The sequence below is a fragment of the Hyperolius riggenbachi genome, chromosome 12 (genome assembly GCF_040937935.1).
Source record: "Hyperolius riggenbachi isolate aHypRig1 chromosome 12, aHypRig1.pri, whole genome shotgun sequence".
In the NCBI taxonomy this organism is placed as follows: domain Eukaryota; kingdom Metazoa; phylum Chordata; class Amphibia; order Anura; family Hyperoliidae; genus Hyperolius; species Hyperolius riggenbachi.
In genome coordinates this window covers 162,745,672-162,766,603 of record NC_090657.1, presented here as the reverse complement: position 1 = coordinate 162,766,603, position 20,932 = coordinate 162,745,672, and the positions used below count along the sequence as shown (strand labels likewise).

At 45.9% G+C, this 20,932-nt stretch overlaps 1 protein-coding gene across 1 annotated transcript in view; it reads right to left on the bottom strand.

The window, feature by feature from the left end:
* The window catches only part of LAMA5 (laminin subunit alpha 5), a 332,936-nt gene that overhangs the window by 129,018 nt on the left and 182,986 nt on the right, over positions 1-20,932 (bottom strand). Inside the window, exons 22-30 of the mRNA XM_068264501.1 lie at positions 20,441-20,597; positions 13,785-13,923; positions 10,901-11,040; positions 10,712-10,818; positions 7,902-8,055; positions 7,649-7,809; positions 5,499-5,607; positions 5,311-5,408; positions 5,047-5,233 (exon numbers count right to left, since the gene is read on the bottom strand). Coding sequence (XP_068120602.1) covers positions 5,047-5,233; positions 5,311-5,408; positions 5,499-5,607; positions 7,649-7,809; positions 7,902-8,055; positions 10,712-10,818; positions 10,901-11,040; positions 13,785-13,923; positions 20,441-20,597 — 1,252 coding nt within the window. The remainder of the gene's footprint in view (positions 1-5,046; positions 5,234-5,310; positions 5,409-5,498; positions 5,608-7,648; positions 7,810-7,901; positions 8,056-10,711; positions 10,819-10,900; positions 11,041-13,784; positions 13,924-20,440; positions 20,598-20,932) is intronic.

Genomic DNA, 20,932 nt, shown 5'->3' with positions numbered 1-20,932 from the left:
ATCTATCCCCCCTGATCACCTGTCAATCACCTGTCAATCACCTGTCAATCGCCTGTCAATCGCCTGTCAATCACCCATCAATCACCCCCTGTCACTGCCACCCATCAATCAGCCCCTAACCTGCCCCTTGCGGGCAATCTGATCACCCCCCCCCCCCCACACCAATAGATCACCCGCAGATCCGACATCAGATCACCTCCCAAATCCATTGTTTACATCTATTCTCTCCTCTAAACACCCACTAATTACCCATCAATCACCCATCAATCACCCCCTATTACCACCTGTCACTTTTACCTATCAGATCAGACCCTAATCTGCCCCTTGCGGGCACCCAATCACCCGCCCACACGCTCAGATTGCCCTCTGACCCCCCCTTATCAATTCACCAGTGCATTAATTACATCTGTTCTTCCCTGTAATAACCCACTGATCACCTGTCAATCACCTGCCAATCACCTATCACCCATCAATCACCCGCTGTCACCCCCTGTCACTGCCACCCATCAATCAGCCCCTAACCTGCCCCTTGCGGGCAATCTGATCACCCACCCACACCATTAGATCGCCCGCAAACCCGCCGTCAGATTACCTCCCAAATGTATCGTTTACATCTGTTATCTTCTCTAAACACCCACTAATTACAAATCAATCACCCATCAATCACCCCCTATCACCACCTGTCACTGTTACCTATCAGATCAGACCCTAATCTGCCCCTTGCGGGCACCCAATCACCCGCCCACACGCTCAGATTGCCCTCAGACCCCCCCCCCCCTTATCAATTCGCCAGTGCATTAATTACATCTGTCCTTCCCTGTAATAACCCACTGATCACCTGTCAATCACCTGCCAATCACCTATCACCCATCAATCACCCCCTGTCACTGCCACCCAACAATCAGCCCCTAACCTGCCCCTTGCGGGCAATCTGATCACCCACCCACACAAATAGATCGCCCGCAGATCCGACATCAGATCACCACCCAAGCGCAGCGTTTACATCTATTCTCTCCTCTAAACACCCACTAATTACCCATCAATCACCCCCTATCACCACCTGTCACTGTTACCCATCAGATCAGACCCTAATCTGCCCCTTGCGGGCACCCAATCACCCGCCTACACGCTCAGATTGCCCTCAGACCCCCCCTTATCAATTCGCCAGTGCAATATTTACATCTGTCCTTCCCTGTAATAACCCACTGATCACCTGTCAATCACCTGCCAATCACCTATCACCCATCAATCACCCCCTGTCACTGCCACCCATCAATCACCCCCTGTCACTGCCACCCATCAATCACCCGCTGTCACTGCCACCCATCAATCAGCCCCTAACCTGCCCCTTGCGGGCAAACTGATCACCCACCCACACCAATAGATCGCCCGCAGATCAGACATCAGATCACCACCCAAGCGCAGTGTTTCCATCTATTCTCTACCCTAAACACCCACTAATTACCCATCAATCACCCCCTGTCAATGCTACCTATCAGATTAGACCCCTATCTGCCCCTAGGGCACTCAATCACCCGCCCACACCCTCAGACCCCAGCCCTGATCACCTCGCCAGTGCATTGCTTGCATCTATTCCCCCCTCTAATCACACCTTGAGACACCCATCAATCACCTCCTGTCACCCCCTAGCACACCTACCCATCAGATCAGGCCCCAATTTGCCCCGTGTGGGCTCCTGATCACTCGGCCAAACCCTCAGATCCCCCTCAGACCCCCTTCCGATCACCTCCCCAGTGCATTGATTGCATCTATTTTCCCCTCTAACCACCCCCTGAGACACCCATCAATCACCTCCTGTCACCCCCCCTAGCACTCCTATCCATCAGATCAGGCCCAATACAACCTGTCATCTAAAAGGCCACCCTGCTTATGACCGGTTCCACAAAATTCGCCCCCTCATAGACCACCTGTCATCAAAATTTGCAGATGCTTATACCCCTGAACAGTCATTTTGAGACATTTGGTTTCCAGACTACTCACGGTTTTGGGCCTGTAAAATGCCAGGGCGGTATAGGAACCCCACAAGTGACCCCATTTTAGAAAAAAAGACACCCCAAGGTATTTTGTTAGGTGTATGACGAGTTCATAGAAGATTTTATTTTTTGTCAAAAGTTAGCGGAAATTAATTTTTATTGGTTTTTTTTCCCAAAGTGTCATTTTTCACTAACTTGTGACAAAAAATAAAATCTTCTATGAACTCGCCATACACCTAACAGAATACCTTGGGGTGTCTTCTTTCTAAAATGGGGTCACTTGTGGGGTTCCTATACTGCCCTGGCATTTTAGGGCCCCTAAACCGCGAGGAGTAGTCTAGAAAACAAATGCTTCAAAATGATCTGTGAATAGGACGTTGGGCCCCTTAGCGCACCTAGGCTGCAAAAAAGTGTCACACATGTGGTACCGCCGTACTCAGGAAAAGTAGTATAATGTGTTTTGGGGTGTATTTTTACACATACCCATGCTGGGTGGGAGAAATTTCTATGTAAATGGACAATTGTGTGTAAAAAAATCAAACAATTGTCATTTACAGAGATATTTCTCCCACTTAGCATGGGTATGTGTAAAAATACACCCCCAAAACGCATTATACTACTTCTCCTGAGTACGGCGGTACCACATGTGTGGCACTTTTTTACACCCTAAGTACGCTAAGGGGCCCAAAGTCCAATGAGTACCTTTAGGATTTCACAGGTCATTTTGCGACATTTGGTTTCAAGACTACTCCTCACGGTTTAGGGCCCCTAAAATGCCAGGGCAGTATAGGAACCCCACAAATGACCCCATTCTAGAAAGAAGACACCCAAAGGTATTCCGTACGGAGTATGGTGAGTTCATAGAAGATTTTATTTTTTGTCACAAGTTAGCGGAAAATGACACTTTGTGAAAAAAAACTATTAAAATCAATGTCCGCTAACTTGTGACAAAAAAATAAAAACTTCTATGAACTCACCATACTCCTAACGGAATACCTTGGGGTGTCTTCTTTCTAAAATGGGGTCATTAGTGGGGTTCCTATACTGCCCTGGCATTTTAGGGGCCCTAAACCGCGAGGAGTAGTCTTGAAACAAAAATGACCTGTGAAATCCTAAAGTTACTCATTGGACTTTGGGCCCCTTAGTGCAGTTAGGGTGCAAAAAAGTGCCACACATGTGGTATCGCCGTACTCGGGAGAAGTAGTATAATGTGTTTTGGGGTGTATTTTTACACATACCCATGCTGGGTGGGAGAAATACCTCTGTAAATGACAATCTTTTGATTTTTTTACACACAATTGTCCATTTACAGAGGTATTTCTCCCACCCAGCATGGGTATGTGTAAAAATACACCCCAAAACACATTGTACTACTTCTCCCGAGTATGGCGATACCACATGTGTGGCACTTTTTTGCACCCTAACTGAGCTAAAGGGCCCAAAGTCCAATGAGTACCTTTAGGATTTCACAGGTCATTTTGAGAAATTTCGTTTCAAGACTACTCCTCACGGTTTAGGGCTCCTAAAATGCCAGGGCAGTATAGGAACCCCACAAATGACCCCATTTTAGAAAGAAGACACCCCAAGGTATTCCGTTAGTAGTATGGCGAGTTCATAGAAGATTTTATTTTTTGTCACAAGTTAGCGGAAATTGATTTTAATTGTGTTTTTTCACAAAGTGTCATTTTCCGCTAACTTTTGACAAAAAATAAAATCTTCTATGAACTCACCATACTCCTAACGGAATACCTTGGGGTGTCTTCTTTCTAAAATGGGGTCATTTGTGGGGTTTCTATACTGCCCTGGCATTTTAGGGGCCCTAAACCGTGAGGAGTAGTCTTGAAACGAAATTTCTCAAAATGACCTGTGAAATCCTAAAGGTACTCATTGGACTTTGGGCCCTTTAGCGCAGTTAGGGTGCAAAAAAGTGCCACACATGTGGTATCGCCGTACTCAGGAGAAGTAGTATAATGTGTTTTGTGGTGTATTTTTACACATACCCATGCTGAGTGGGAGAAAGATCTCTGTAAATGGACAATTGTGTGTTATAAAAATTAACAAATTGTCATTTACAGAGATATTTCTCCCACCCAGCATGGGTATGTGTAAAAATACACCCCAAAACACATTATACTACTTCTCCTGAGTACGGCAATACCACATGTGTGGCACTTTTTTGCAGCCTAACTGCGCTAAGGGGTCCAAAGTCCAATGAGCACCTTTAGGCTTTACAGGGGTGCTTACAATTTAGCACCCACCAAAATGTCAGAACAGTAAACACACCCCACAAATGACCCCATTTTGGAAAGTAGACCCTTCAAGGTATTCAGAGAGGGGCATGGTGAGTCCGTGGCAGATTTCATTTTTTTTTTGTCGCAAGTTAGAAGAAATGGAAACTTTTTTTTTTTTTTTTTCTCACAAAGTGTCATTTTCCGCTTACTTGTGACAAAAAATAATATCTTCTATGAACTCACTATGTCTCTCAGTGAATACTTTGGGATGTCTTCTTTCCAAAATGGGGTCATTTGGGGGGTATTTATACTATCCTGGAATTCTAGCCCCTCATGAAACATGACAGGGGGTCAGAAAAGTCATAGATGCTTGAAAATGGGAAAATTCACTTTTTGCACCATAGTTTGTAAACGCTATAACTTTTACCCAAACCAATAAATATACACTGAATGGGTTTTTTTTTAATCAAAAACATGTTTGTCCACATTTTTCGCGCTGCATGTATACAGAAATTTTACTTTATTTGAAAAATGTCAGCACAGAAAGTTAAAAAAATCATTTTTTTGCCAAAATTCATGTCTTTTTTGATGAATATAATAAAAAGTAAAAATCGCAGGAGCAATCAAATAGCACCAAAAGAAAGCTTTATTAGTGACAAGAAAAGGAGCCAAAATTCATTTAGGTGGTAGGTTGTATGAGCGAGCAATAAACCGTGAAAGCTGCAGTGGTCTGAATGGAAAAAAAGTGGCCGGTCCTTAAGGGGTAGAAAGCCCTAGGTCCTCAAGTGGTTAAAGGAACGGCAGTAAATGTCATCACAAACCTCAGGAGACTGGAGTTGTATCCGCTTGGTGGAATCTACAGCAGTTGGTGGTAGGGATGTTGGCTGTGGAGTCCTTTGACCATTGGTGGAAGGGATATGGATGCTGTTGGACACGGCACTGGTCTTCCCATCCGTTAATACCACTGACTGTGATGGTTTATGGAATCTTGATGGAACACAAGAACCGCTGTGGAGAAAACAAGGCATGATAAGCAGGAACCAAACAAGAATAATTGTAGAAGCCAACCGGCAACTGTCACATACCTGCTGGGGTTAAACGTGCCTTGAATGGCAATGCAATGAACTCGGGGCTCGATGAACTCCATGGTGAACTGGTCAGCCGGGATGAGGAAGACCTTGCCCTGCAGAAACAATCAGTGGTGACAACGGAAAACAAAAGCGGATGATACAGAAGCAAAGACAAAGACTCCCAATGTCTGAGTGAGACTTACCAGGTGGAACCGAGTCTTGTCTGCTGTGAAGCGAATGGTGACCTCTGTGGTTAAGTTGAATAAGGCCACTCTCTGCTGATGATCCAGAGCCACCCCACGGCACAGGAAACTGTAATGCATTTATCAGATACCCCATAGGTTTTAATTCACAAAGCATTACCACATCCAGTAAAGCAGAAAACAGCTGATTTTACCTTGTCAAATGTTAATTCACTAAGGCTGCTACCACATGGAAAAGTCAAATTACTGACATGTGAGGTAAATAACTCAATAAATGTCAATTCACAAAGGTTAGAGCACGCGGTATTTTAAGTGAGATGTTCGGTATTTATCTCCAGCCTGGAGCTGTCGGTAACTAACAAACAGCCATTTGGTAAATTGGACAGGCAAAGGAGCCAGCCAAGCCACCCCCTCCTACTAACTGCTCCATTGGTGCCAATGTACTGCCGGGTAGGAAATGAGAATAAACAAAACACAAGATGCAGGAGCAGAGCAAGAGAATCAGAGGGACTAGAGAAGTGATGCAGAGATCCCTGGGATGCCCCTTAAGGTGGCCACTATCAGTCATTTTTCTAGCGAAAATTCATTCAAGCGATCAGATAATTCTGTACGGATGTGATCGGTTGTTAATAATCTCCATTGGCGGGCACAATCGATTACGAACGATTATAAAAACAGTCGTCCAATTTGATTTTCGTCTAACCAAAATTTGAATTTTCTTGTCGATTGTGATAGATAGGAAGCAAAGATTAGTTCGTTGATCGGGGGTAATTAGAAATCACTGGGCCCCCCTGCGAAACTTTGGATGAGAACCCCTCCTGCCATACCCCACCCCCTCTTCCACTCGCTTTCTGCACAGGTTAACTGAGAGCCAATGTTATTCAATTGGCTAGTGCACACTTGTAGGTGTTTTCCCCGTGCAAGTAAAAACAGACAGCAGTGAAGCACTGAACACATTCTCTCTATTAATTACATTTGCTTCTGTGATAAAACATGCATGTTTTCACATATACAGACACACATGGTGTGCTGAAAATGTATATAGAAAACCGACAGACGAGTGTGCTCCTCAGCTTATTACACTCACTCTGTCCTGATGTAGCAGAACTGGCTCTGCAGACTTCTCCAGCATCACTACAGTGCACAGCACATGGGCAGGGGTTAGAGAGGTTAGGAGCAACACAAGACCCTGCTGCACACTGAATATGGACTGTCTACAAATCTGTCTACAAAACTTTGTATGATTCGTTATCAGTGGCTGTGCAGATACAATCATTAGAACAATTGTGCAGAGAGCAGAAACTTTTTTCTCTCCTTGCCCTTAGTTTCTCAGGATAGGGCCCCCTGTAGCTTCTGGGCCCCCCTGCGGCTGCATCCCTTGCAGGATCAATTGTTACGCCTCTGTCGTTGATGGTGTATTGAACGATGCATTACGATATTTCACTTCCAATTAGAATTATCTGATCGCGCAAAAATTTTTCGCTAGAAGTTGGATCATTAGTGGCCATCTTTACTCTTTATGCTGTCACAGGATAGAAGCAGCAACTTGCAAAGGAATGGCTTATGTTTCAGGTAGACTTCTTGTACCAGAAGAATTGGCACAAAACTGTCCAGAATCGGGAGAACATCACCGTAGCAGAACACAGCTTGCTGCAGAGACCTGCTCCACATCTAGAGTTCTACATTTTACCTTCTTAGTGAACTAAAGCCATGTTTTTCAGTAAACTACCGAACTATCGCCACATGTGTGAAAATCTTAGAAAATTTGGTAAAAAAGTCTAAAATACAGAATGTGGTATTTTACCGACTTATTATTTTCTACTGAACAGATCTTAGTGAATTGAAGCCATGGTCTCTAGCAATAATCCTACTGTTAACCACACTCACAAAAGCTACATTTTTATTTTTTTTAACATAAAAAGAGCTACAATGTTTCCTGACTATTAATAAACTATACCTGTGTTATTCCTCAGGCCTCACGGTGGATCAAAACAACATGAATCAATTATTTTTTTTATCTTCTATTTTTTTAAATTCTCACTTTGCAAAGTCTAGATTGATATATTTTTTCCCTGTACTATCTTTGGGTAAATATCTTCTTTAAAGCTCATTTTATAATGGAATCCACGCAGAGCGTTCTGATGACTCACCTGAACTTGCAGGGGTAGAAGGTGAAGCTGCCCTGCTGGGGGGGCTGTTGTGGTGTGTTTATGGCGACACTGGTGCTTTGAAGGTCCATCTCGTTGGCGTATTCTACCACAATAGCGTAACGGCCAGGGTGGGGGACGGGCAGATGGAACTGGACATCGATCTGGGGAAAGCAGCATGTTAGTCACGATTGTAAGGCACCTGGGCATTAATGTATTTCCTCTGTATACGCAGACTGCCTGTGACTGTACGCACATCACTTCCATAGCATCCGATCAGCGGCGGGTGTCTGGGGGTGATCTGCTCCGTCTGGCACGGGCGGGGGAGGGAATTGTCCATGCGGCAGGTGCCTTCACTGCCCTGCGATGAAGGGAATCCATCCAGAGAGGGGTATTTGTACATCAGGCAGCTGGAAAACAACAGTGAGGGAAAGTTATCAGTAATAGTGATCTGAAGTGATGGCATTAGAGAAGAAGATGGTGTTAAAAGATCCACAAGAAATATACTTGTGTCTGAGGTATTAGTTTGCATGACACACTCAAGTGGGAACGCAAATCTTTCAGTGTATCGCACCTGCTAAATCTCCTCACAACGTAACACACACCACTGAAGCAAGCCTGCATGTGTGCACGTCTATAGTGTGGCATTTCATTACTAAATATCCACAATTCCACCACTCGGTCATACACTGTCATACGCAGGGACAGCTCATTCTAACAGCTACTCCACTTAAAAAGGAACTGGAATCAAAATAAAGCACTGTATTCATTTATGAATTATTTGGTCATTCAAATGATTAACTTTCTGAAGCTTATCACAGGTCACAACATCTATAGTATTGTCAGGCGATCACTGCTGAATGTTTGTTTATTGAGACTTCTAAAGCCAGTAGAAAGGATCTGTGATCTCCCAGAATGTTCTGGTGGGGAGAATTCCACATAATAAACAGTCTAGTCTAGGCTAAGCCTCAGTGGCAGAATGGGGCTACATACCAATATACAGGAATATACAGTATATATTATAGGAACTGTTTCTGATGCGGTAACCAGGATATTTCATGCAAAACTGGGTATCCTGGATAATTTACTGCATTCTGCTATCTGTCGTTACAGTTTCTCTTTAAACTTTATCTTCAGCTACAGTTTATCTACGTCCTCTATCACTTCATCTAAGCCATGAGGACGTAGATACACGTATTGTAGCTGAAGCACAGCTGTGCACGATTGGGCATTGCTCCTGTGCGCACCTGCAGCACTATCTGCTGCAGCACTAATTGGTGAAAGGGAATATTTGTTCCCTGAGCCAATAAGATTATTTTCTCATTTCATAGAGAAAAAATACACACAGTAGCATTATTTCAGAATCAAATATTCTCACCATAAATTGTGACAGGAACATAATAAGTTTTTTGGATAAAACAGAAATAGCTAAACAAAATTTGTGTTTTTTCTTCGACCGTATCAATTTTTATTTTTAAACTGGAAATGGTAAAACTGTGAAATAATGTGTTTTTTCCCCTATCTTTTTCTCATTAGAATGCACAGAAAACAAAATTGTTCTAGGGAAAAAATGCCATACAATGAAAGTCTAGTTTGTCTTAAAAAAAAAAAAACCCAAGAAGGAATAAATGTATTTCTGGTTAAATAGGGACATAGCTTAAATGTCAAAACTGCTCTGGTCTATAGGGGCGAAACAAGGACTGGATGCTAAGCGGTTAAAGTGGCCCTGTAGTGGCATGTAGTAGAATAGATATCCACTTTAACGTTAATTTTCCTAGTTTCAGTAGCCCCACCCTCCCAGTGATGTCAAGCTTAGGGTGATGAGCTATGTGCTTTTTTTCCTCTATTGCACTCTGGGAGACCAGGTTTTTTTCTCTTTAGCTCAGAACACACAAAACCCAACCATTCCTAAGCAATGCACCTGCCAGCACTAAAGATGTCACTAACTGTGAAAAATTTCAGAATGTAAATTGGGTTGAGAAAAGATTTTTCAATGGGCAATCACTGACTAAATAATTTATAAATTAATATTGCAAAAAAAAAAAATAATAATAATTATTTTACACATTACGTTATTTTCACTAAAGTTCCTCTTTAATGTGATAAATATATATCCCAAAATACTGAACATTCTAGAGTAGTACTAGACCTACCATCATTTTACAATTCTTATGGCTTCTTCATGTTACAGTGTAAATGGCTTGTCAATGTAATATTACTGTGCACTCTGACCAAAAATCACCCTGCTGGAGGCTCATACAGGAATAGTCAGACACTCCCACTGTCTTATTCTGGGGGGAGTGTGCAAAGTGTCATCACCTCCTGCTGACTGGCTGTGGGTGGGGTTTGTCTGGTCTGAAAAACACACACATATTGCTGCACCCTATGACCACAAATCACCCTGCTGGAGGCTCGTACAGGAATTAGTGATGGGAATTCCGGCTCTTCTTGGAGAATCGGCTCTTCTGAATCGGCTCCCATTAAAGAGCCGGCTCTTACGGCTCTCAATCGGCTCTTTATTAAATATCACTAGACGCCACTCAGAATCAGCGTAAAAGCCCCGCCCCGTCTCCATGACAACTCCAGACTGCTTCTCTGGCTCGGGCAATCCCTCCTGCTACTGCTCTGCTCCGCCCCATACACTCCTACAAGCTGCACGAGGAGGACTACATCTCCCAGCATGCCTCAGCGCCCTTTATTACACAGCAAATCAGAGCTGTGTGGGGCGGCTGAGGCATCGGCTCTTTCAATACTGAGAGCCGGCTCTTGTCGTTCGCAGCAAAGAGCCGGCTCTTAGAGCCGGCTCGTTCACGAATGACCCATCACTAACAGGAATAGTCAGAGACACTCCCACTGGAGAGTGTGCAGTGTCATTACTTCCTGCTGACTGCCTGGCTGTGGGTGGAGTTTGTCTGGTCTGAGAAAACACACATAGTTCTGCTACACATAAATGAGCACTTTACACACAGCTTATAGAGGTGGGAACAAACAGTTCTAGGAAATAGCTGTTGCTATAAGTTATAATGCTTTTTCCCAGGTACACTATGTAGATTGAAAGTTCCTTACTTCTGGTTGGTTTGCTCTGTGGTTGGTGCGTATGTGCAGGGCTCGGTCACTTTCACCTGGAGAATCGGAGCCTCATAGTAGGCACTTGGGAGAAGGACAAAGTAATCCTGGTGGAGGAAATCTCAGTCAATGAAGACAGAACTGTTATAAAGCCATGGCCATCATCTCAGGAGGACACGGGGGACCTACCAGAAGGACATCTTCCACCTCGATCACCACAGACCATGTGTTTGGATTGAGGACAAACGGCTCTCCAAGGCTGCTCGGAACGGTGACAAAGGCTGGATCTTTGCTCGGGGGGAAGACCATCTGCTTGATTTGTTCAGAACCTGCACAAAACGGCACATCCATAATAAACACATGTAGTATATTCTATACCTCTGCATGGATGTAACGATATAGGGTTTAATAGGGTGGGGGAGAAGAGCACATGGGGAGGCTTACAAGCTAAGGGCTAAGACAGAGAGACCCACTGGGGGGGGGGGGGGGGGGGGATGAGGTGTAATTCCAAAGGAGGGGGGTGGAGCTATGAAGATGGCAGGTAAGTAACAAGTGAGGGTGGATCACAGGTGGGGGATGTCTTATTAATGCATGACTTGTGTGCACCAACCATTTCACAGGCTTCAATGACATGACAATGTGTTCCAGGCAACAAAACCTGGAAATGATGCCACATTTCTGCAATCCACTCTGCTGTATCTGAGGATTACTTAACCTCATGAGCCCCAGCGGTTTATAACCCGCCCCCCCCCCCCCCCCCCCCCCCCCCCCCCTAGTGACCAGGCCATTTTTTTCCAATTCAGCACTTCACAACTTTAACGGTTTATTGCTCAGTCATACAACTTAGCACTCATATGAATTTTACCTCTTTTTCTTGCCACTAATAGAGCTTTGGTCTCTGATTGCTGCTGCTATTTTTTTTTAATGCATTAAAATTGTTTATTTTTTGTAATAAAAATCGCTACTTCCTTTCATTCATCCCCCTCCCCCCCCCAAATTGGCCCTAGGATGCGATCCATACACTACACTCTCATGGGCATAAGCCTGTGAGAGGTATTAGATTGGGAGACGTTAGGAGGGACAGTTAAGTGACAGTGCACAATAAGGGAAAGAGTCGCCCTGATTTGAATAAACGCTTTTAAAACCAGTTTAAAAACGAAAAAGAAAAATGAGGTATCTTACCTCAATGACGAAATCTCTGTAAACTTACAAAAGATTTTTATTTGAGCACAGGACACGCGTTTCGCGGGTCTGAGCCCGTTTCCTCAGGCCAATACAGTGCCAAATGACAGAAATCATGTAGCATAGGGAGCCTCTCTAGTGACAGTTAAGTGACAGGGCTAGATCACAGCGCTGTACAAATGTAATTTTCTTTTTTTTTTCTCTTTCTCTATTTCAGACTGCCAGCTCCGATCGCGGCTGGCAGGCTGATCACAGATCCCCGCTCTGTTGATGTGCAGGGAACGCGCACGCAAGCTCCCTGCTAATCCCGCCCACCGCACTTTGATGCCGATCGGCGTTAGTTGGTCCCCAGTGAGCCACTCTCCCACCGCCCATGGGCGTGAGGCGGTTAATTAGATAAGTTAAGTCCCTATCAGTACTGGTATCCCTTCATACTAAGATAAACAATCCCAATTCTAAGACAAGAGGAAGGCCAGGAATGGCAACTGCAGAACAAATCGGTGCATTCACCAACCTACGGTGTTCAGTTGCCACGCACAGAGAGTGCACGGTCATTTTATTTGTGAATCCGACAGTAAGGGTAAGGTGGGTCACGCTAATTGTGCAACAAGCACTACCTTGCTGTCAGCATTGCTGGTAACTAACTGTTCCATAGGTTGGTGACTACACCTCAAAATCTTGTAGTAGTCAAGGAACTTGTCTATACAGGCAACAAAGGTGCCAGCAGGGAAATTCTGTCGCTGATTGGACATGGCCTGGTTATAGACACCGCCGGGTGATCAAATAAGCAAGCAAAACACGTACTGGTGCCCATCAATGGTGCAATTTTAGAGAAAAATCATCCACAATTATCGGATCTGAAGGAGAAGATTGCATATCATTGAATGGCCCCATAAATGCGATTCAGAATATAACCAATCTGATCCTTTCAGATGATTGGCGCCATACACACTCTCCAATCCGATTGCAATCATCGGATCAGAAGGTAAATCGTTTGCTAAAATTGGACCGTAAAAGGAAATCTGAAGTGAGGCTGACGTATTTATTTAAACAAAGCAGATTGCCTGGCTGTTCTGCTGATCCTTTGCCTCTAACACTTGTAGCCACAGACCCTGAACCAGCATGCAGATCAGGAACTCTGACTGAAGTGTGACTGGATTAGCTGCATGCTTATTTCAGGTGTATGATTCAAACACTACTGCAGCCAAAGAGATCAGCAGGACTGCCAGGCAACTGGTATTGTTTAAAAGGAAATGAAAATGGCAGCCACTATACACCTCTCACTTAAGGCGTCCTTTATTGTCCACCGTAAGGCAGATCTCACTTCTGGCGTTCAGATTGGTGGAACATTCAAGCTTGTGTGCTGAGGAGGCCGAGGCAGAGCTACAAGAAGGCTTTGCTAACAGTACGGGCATTACTAGGACTGGGACACGGCCTTTATACTGCGTTGCTTGAGCTGGCAGTATGTGCCCATGTCTACTGACACCATGACTGTCACTGTATCCGGCCAGCAGCAATCAGATCAGGCGACACATGGTTCCTATTTCCAATGAGAACGTTTATTACATTTGTGATCTTCAGAGGAAGTTTGAGGTTTACCACAAGTAATACGTTTTCTCAGCAGGCTCCTTATGAAAAGGGCTTCTAAAATCCCCAAACTGCTGCCAGCAGCCAAATCCCCGTACTTGTAATGAGATTCCCACAGAAATCTATCCCATCACAGATTGGAGAGGGGCCTCTATATACAGGAATGGAGGAGAGATCTGGTGTCCACACTCTTCCCAACCCCACCAGCCCTAATGGAACATTCCGCAGCTAGTCCAGCCTCAGTGTCTGCCCTGTGGAATCTACCACTAGCAAGCACAGGAGAGAAAAGACCCTTGGGACTTACAGTTGGCACAGGCATTAAACTTCTTCTCTTCTATAAATGACACCTTTCCGTAGACGCTGTCAGAGCCGCGGTTGACATAGCGGAACACGATTCGGAAAAGGTCGGGGGATGTCACATTAATGGTCAGTATGACCTTCGACTGGGAAGAGATGTTAAGAAATCATGTCAACACATGGCAATAAGCACAACAATACACACATAACAATATTCACATTACAATACACACGTGATAGTATAAACATGACAATATGCACAACAGTATACAGATGACAATATGCACATGACAGTATGCACAAGTCAATATACACGAGATAGTATACACATGACAATATACACAACAGTGTACACATAGCAATACACACAACAGTATGCACATAACAGTAGAGATGACCTGAACCTACGATTTTAGGTTCGCAAACGTTTGCGAATTTTTGCAAACCGCAATAGACTTCAATGGAGAGGCGAACTTTGAAAACTAGAAACATTTATGCTGGCCACAACACACAGGGATGAAAAAGATGTTTCAAGGGGTCTAACATCTGAGTTTTTGCATGGATGAGTGGGATAGACGGCAAAAAACCCGGGGAAAAAAATCTGGATTTGACGCAAAGCAACGTTTTAAGGGCAGAAATCACATTGCATGCTAAATTGGAGGCCTAAAGTGCTTTAAAACATCTTGCATGTGTATATGTTACGGCCAGAACCCGAAGTGTGGCCACATCGCGTTCTGGCCAGCCACTTCGGGTTCTGGCCGGCCAATGTGCGAGTGGCCGCAGCGCAGTGGCCAATGTTAGAAATGTAGACTGTTTACACCGTCCTCGCTGCGGCCAAATTTATTACAACTTGCTTAATTTAATTAAATATAGCCGGCGGCAATGTAATAGATGAAGCCGCTGGCTTCGCACTGCTCTCTCCTCTCCCCCCCCCCCCCTCTCTCTCCGCCTCCCATACAATAAGTAGCAGCCGGCGGAGACACGCGTGTCCCGAGAGTCGTTCGTCGCGGCAGGAGAATCCTGCCGTTCCTGCAGAGCGGGTGCTGGCAGAAGCAATGTCTGCAGCCTCCCCACTCTGCTGCCCTGCTGCGAAGAACGACTCTCCGGCTGCATGTCCCCGGCTGCTACTTATTGTATGGGAGGCGTGGGTAGGAGGAGGCAGTGCGAAAGCCGGCAGCTTCATCTATTACATTGCCGCCGGCTATATTTAATTAAATTAAGCAAGTTGTAATAAATTTGGCCGCAGCGAGACGGCGTAAACATAACATTTCTAACATTGGCCGCTGCGCTGCGGCCACTTCACACATTGGCCGGCCAGAACCCGAAGTGGCCGGCCAGAACGCAAAATGGCCACACTACGGTTCTGGCCGTAACATATACATCAATCAGGGAGTGTAATTAGAGTACTGTGTCACACTGACACACCAAACTCACTGTGTAACGCACCACAAACAGCTGTTTGTGTTGTGACGGGCGTGCTGGACTGGTGCGCACCATGGCGAGAGTGCAGGCGATAGCGGTTTTCAAGCCCATATGGTCGCCAGGCTGAGGTAGCTCAATGACAGAACAACAGTAATTGTCCAGATGATCGAATTTGGTCTGTCCACAATGAAGCAACGACCCTATTATCTTTGGTGTGCCACCCCCGAGACACTCATATAGCCGGCGGTCATTGCTTCATTGTGATACGCAAGCCCCTTCACCGCGGCAAGGTAACGATCACAAAGGGGAATTGACACATGTACATGCCTTTTGTTTTGTTGTTGCAGCCGCAGTGCAGCCAGAAAAATTAGGCAGGCATGTACACGCACCAGAAAATTTATTATAGCGGCCGCTGCTAGCTTTAAAAATTCAGGTATCCGCCTGAAGTCCTGGTGGACGTGGACCCTGTTGGTGGTGGTGGAGAAGGCAGTCAAGTGGCCTGCACGCAGAGATGCTGTGTGGGGACCGACTTAGTCTTGGGGCAGGCAGGCACAGGGCGTGCAGGCAGAGATGCTGTGTGTGGGGACTGACTTAGTCTTCGGGCAGGCCTGAGCGTGCTTTGCAGGCCAGGCATCCGTGGTCAGATGTCACCACTTGCCTTTCAACATCACGGTAAAGTTTAGGTATTGCCTTTTTTTAGAAAAAGATTGCGGCCTGGTTTCTTCCACTGCGGTGTGTGACTTTGCTTTTGTGTGCTGCTTTTCCTCAGGTGGTCATCCCATTGCAGTTTGTGTTTTGTAATCTTGTGCCTTCGTAAGGTAGTTGTCCCTACGCGGGTCTTGGTCTTTCCACACCTCAATTTTCGGTGGCAGAGAGTAAAGATGGCATTGCTCTCATCTAAGGCAGACACACACAAAAATTTCCACACCACTGAGCCCTGGGGTGATGGCACTTTGGTGGTGGCGGCCGACTAAGTGTTAAGTGGGGTGCCAGAATCAGAGCAGGAGGAGGAAGATATGTCACGCTTCCGTGCGGGAGCTGAGAAAGATGAGGTGTTCTGTGTTAAATAGTCAACTACGTCCTGACAATATTGGGGGTTGATGGCACGTGGCTTCTACTGAACACTGTACTTTGGTCGAGGGCCGCACAAAATCACGACAGCACGACCTCGAACAGACCTGCCAGGTGGCCTGCCTCTGGCTCTGCCTTTTGTTTTCTCCATATTGGGGGCGGGGGGGGGGGGGGGGGGATGAAGTGAAAGGTGTGCACTGACTTGACTAATACAATGTATGGTTACACAGGTGCAGTGAACAGGTATGCAGTGATTGCTGGTACAACAATGTGCAGTTACACAGGTGCAGTGAACAGGTTGCAGTGACTGGTATTACAAATGTGCAGCTGCCTGTCACACACACACACAGGTACCCTGAACAGGTGCAATGACTGGTGGTATTAACAATGCATGCGCCCACGTAGGTATAGGTAGGTAGGTGCACTGAACAGTGAACAGGTGCAGTGATTGGGATTACCAATGTGCAGCTGCCTGTCTCACACACACACACACACACACGGACTGCAACGACTGGTGGAATTAACAATGTGTGCGCTCACGTAGGTATCGGTAGGTAGGTGCACTGAACAGTGAACAGGTGCAGTGATTGGGATTACAAATGTGCAGCTGCCTGTTACACACACACACCGACTGCAATAACAGGTGCATTGACTGGTGATGTTAACAATGCGTGCGCTCACGTAGGTATAGGTAGGTAGGTGCACTGAACAGTGAACAGGTGCAGTGATTGGGATTACAGATGTGAAGCTGCCTGTCACACACACAGGTAGTCACTGAATGTGCTGGGCCTGGCAGTGGCACAGTAGGAATTAAGGTGCCAAAGGCCAGCTGCGACTGACAGGGCTGTATATAATGCAAGTGGGCCACACAAAAGAAAAAGAAAATAGATCACAAGAACAACATTAGCTCTCAAAAGGGCTGTTGAGGGGTGCTTTTTAGCAAAAAGAATCAGCAAGGAGCAAGCTAACAAGCCTACAAGAGCCTAACTAAGCTTTCCCTATAGCTTTCTCTGCAGCAGCTCTCCCTTACTTACTTAATTACTGCAGGCACACGAGCGATCACGGACTGCAATGACAGGTGCAATGACTGGTGGTATTAACCTCCTTGCCGGTTATCCCGAGCCGCCCCCCATGCCCCCCCCCCCCCGCCCCAGACCCCTGCGCAGCCTGGCCAATCAGTGCCAGGCTGCGCTAAGGGGCGGATCGGGATTCCCTCTGACGTCACGACGTCCATGACGTCGGTGACGTCATCCCGCCCGGTCGCCATGGCGACCGGGGAAGCCCTGCAGGAAATCCCGTTCTCAACGGGATTTCCTGCATAACTCTGATCGCCGAAGGCGATCGGAGTGGGTGGGGGGATGCCGCCGCTCAGCGGCTATCATGTAGCCAGCCCTGGTCTCGCTACATGATTTAAAAAAAAAATAAATTAAAAAAAAGTGCGGCGCTGCCTCCTTGCCGGATTTTTTAGAATGGCAAGGAGGTTAACAATGCGTGCGCTCACGTCGGTATAGGTAGGTAGGTGCACTGAACAGTGAACAGGTGCGGTGATTGGGATTACAAATGTGCAGCTGCCTGTCACACACACACACACGGACTGCAATGACAGGTGCAATGACTGGTGGTGTTAACAATGCGTGCGCTCACGTAGGTATAGGTAGGTAGGTGCACTGAACAGTGAACAGGTGCAGTGATTGGGATTACAGATGTGAAGCTGCCTGTCACACACACAGGTAGTCACTGAATGTGCTGGGCCTGGCAGTGGCACAGTAGGAATGACTGACTGACTGTGTGGGCCACACAAAAGAAAAAATAATAGATCACAAGGACAACATTAGCTCTCAAAAGGGCTGTTGAGGGGTGCTTTTTTAGCAAAAAGAATCAGCAAGGAGCAAGCTAACAAGCCTACAAGAGCCTAACTAAGCTTTCCCTATAGCTCTCTCTGCAGCAGCTCTCCCTTACTTACTTAATTACTGCAGGCACACGAGTGAGTCCAATGCCTGACGCTGCCTGCCTTTTATAAGGGGGGTGGGGCTCCAGGAGGGAGTGTAGCCTGATTGGCTACAATGTGCCTGCTGACTGTGATGTAGGGGTCAAAGTTGAGCCTAATGATGCACTATGGGGGCGAATTGAACTTCCGCAAAAGTTTGCGGTTCTCCGTGATTCGCGATCACGGACTGCAATGACAGGAGCAATGACTGGTGGTATTAACCTCCTTGCCGGTTATCCCGAGCCGCCCCCCAGCCCTGGGCTCGCTACATGATTTAAAAAAAAAATAAATTAAAAAAAAGTGCGGCGCTGCCTCCTTGCCGGATTTTTTAGAACAGCAAGGAGGTTAACAATGCGTGCGCTCACGTCGGTATAGGTAGGTAGGTGCACTGAACAGTGAACAGGTGCGGTGATTGGGATTACAAATGTGCAGCTGCCTGTCACACACACACGGACTGCAATGACAGGTGCAATGACTGGTGGTGTTAACAATGCGTGCGCTCACGTAGGTATAGGTAGGTAGGTGCACTGAACAGTGAACAGGTGCAGTGATTGGGATTACAGATGTGAAGCTGCCTGTCACACACACAGGTAGTCACTGAATGTGCTGGGCCTGGCAGTGGCACAGTAGGAATTAAGGTGCCAAAGGCCAGCTGCGACTGACTGACTGACTGTGTGGGCCACACAAAAGAAAAAAAAAATAGATCACAAGGACAACATTAGCTCTCAAAAGGGCTGTTGAGGGGTGCTTTTTTAGCAAAAAGAATCAGCAAGGAGCAAGCTAACAAGCCTACAAGAGCCTAACTAAGCTTTCCCTATAGCTCTCTCTGCAGCAGCTCTCCCTTACTTACTTAATTACTGCAGGCACACGAGTGAGTCCAATGCCTGACGCTGCCTGCCTTTTATAAGGGGGGTGGGGCTCCAGGAGGGAGTGTAGCCTGATTGGCTACAATTTGCCTGCTGAATGTGATGTAGGGGTCAAAGTTGACCCTAATGATGCACTAGGGGGGAGAATTGAACTTCCGCAAAAGTTCGCGGTTCTCCGCGATCGCGAACCACGGAAGTTCGCCGGGAACCGTTCGCTGGCGAACAGTTCGGGCCATCTCTACATAACAGTACATACGATAGTAAACACATGATAATATACACATGACAAATCACACGTGACAGTATACAAATGACAATGCACAATGACAATACTGTATACAAATAAAGAGTATACTCATGGTAATATACAACTATCTACACATGGCAATATACACTAATATATACACATACACACACATAATAATAATTATTTAGTAGCAAAGAAAAGTGTTTGAAGTTATATATGAGAGTTTTTTGTTATCTTCCCAAGTGCTCCATGCTGTCCATGAAACAAACCATCCCACTAACTGCCCCTCAAAGGAGCTCACAATCTAAACAATACCATAGTACCATACTGTAGTCTAATGCCAGATACACACGTTGCGTTTTTGCGTTTGATAGATGTGTTCGACTGATAATTTTCGTCATGTCCGATATTATTTTCGATTGTTTTACCGCTCGATTTCTCATAGAAGTGAATGGAAATTGGTAAAAAAAAACAAAAAATTGAAAGTTGATCAAACAGGAAATCGACAAAAAAACGCATGGTGTGTACCGAGCATAAGGCCAATTCTGGGAGAAACCAATTAGCTTATCAGTATGGTTATGAGATGTGGAAGGAAACAGGAATGTTGGTGCTCAGGTCCCTTTAAAAGGAGCCTGAAGTGAGAGGAATACGGAGGCTGCCATCTTCATTCTCTAATAAATGTGACGGTTGCCTGGCTTCTGTGCTGATGCTCTGCTTCAAATACTATAAGTCACTGCCCCGGAATGAGCATGCAGACATGCAGATCAGATGCTGTGACTCTGGTGTGACTCCACTGGAAGCATTCTTGTTCCAGGTGTGTGACTCAAACACTAAAGCCAAAAGCTCAGCATGACAGCCAGGCAAGCGGCATTGTGTATAAGGGAATGAAGATGGTAGCGTCTATATTCCTCTCACTTCAGGTTCCCTTGAAGCATTTGTATAAGTAATGGGATCAGATTTCCTATGAGCCACATATTGTTTAGGATGTCCCCACCATATTCCTGCACTTCTCTGCCCACAATGAGCTATAGAGTGTGCCTGATTACTGGGCAGACAAGCTGGGCTCTCACCTGGTAGGGCGACATTTGGGCATACCCTCTCCAGCTGAAATTCTCAAACTCCAGAGGATTGTAGCCAAATCGCACTGATCCCCCGGTGGGAGTCCGCCCATCCTCCACTTCATATCGCAGGTGGTGCAGATCTGGGAAGTAATATCCAGTGGTCGGTCTGAGAGGCAAAATGGGAACATTAGATCTAGAAAACTGGTAGCATAATTAGAAGCACAGATCAGCATCTATGAGGTTCAATACAATCACTACAGTTAATAGACAGAATATTACTGCAGACGGCACAGGGTCACTTCCTGTGATGGTAGACACTGGCACAGAGCCACTTCCTGTAATGGTGGAAACTGGCACAGGGCCACTTCCTGCAATGGTAGACACTGGCCCAGGGTCACTTCCTGTAATGGTGGACACTAGTCTAGGGTCACTTCCTGTAATGGTGGACATTGGCCCAGGGTCACTTCCTGTAATGGTGAACACTAGCCTAGGGTCACTTCC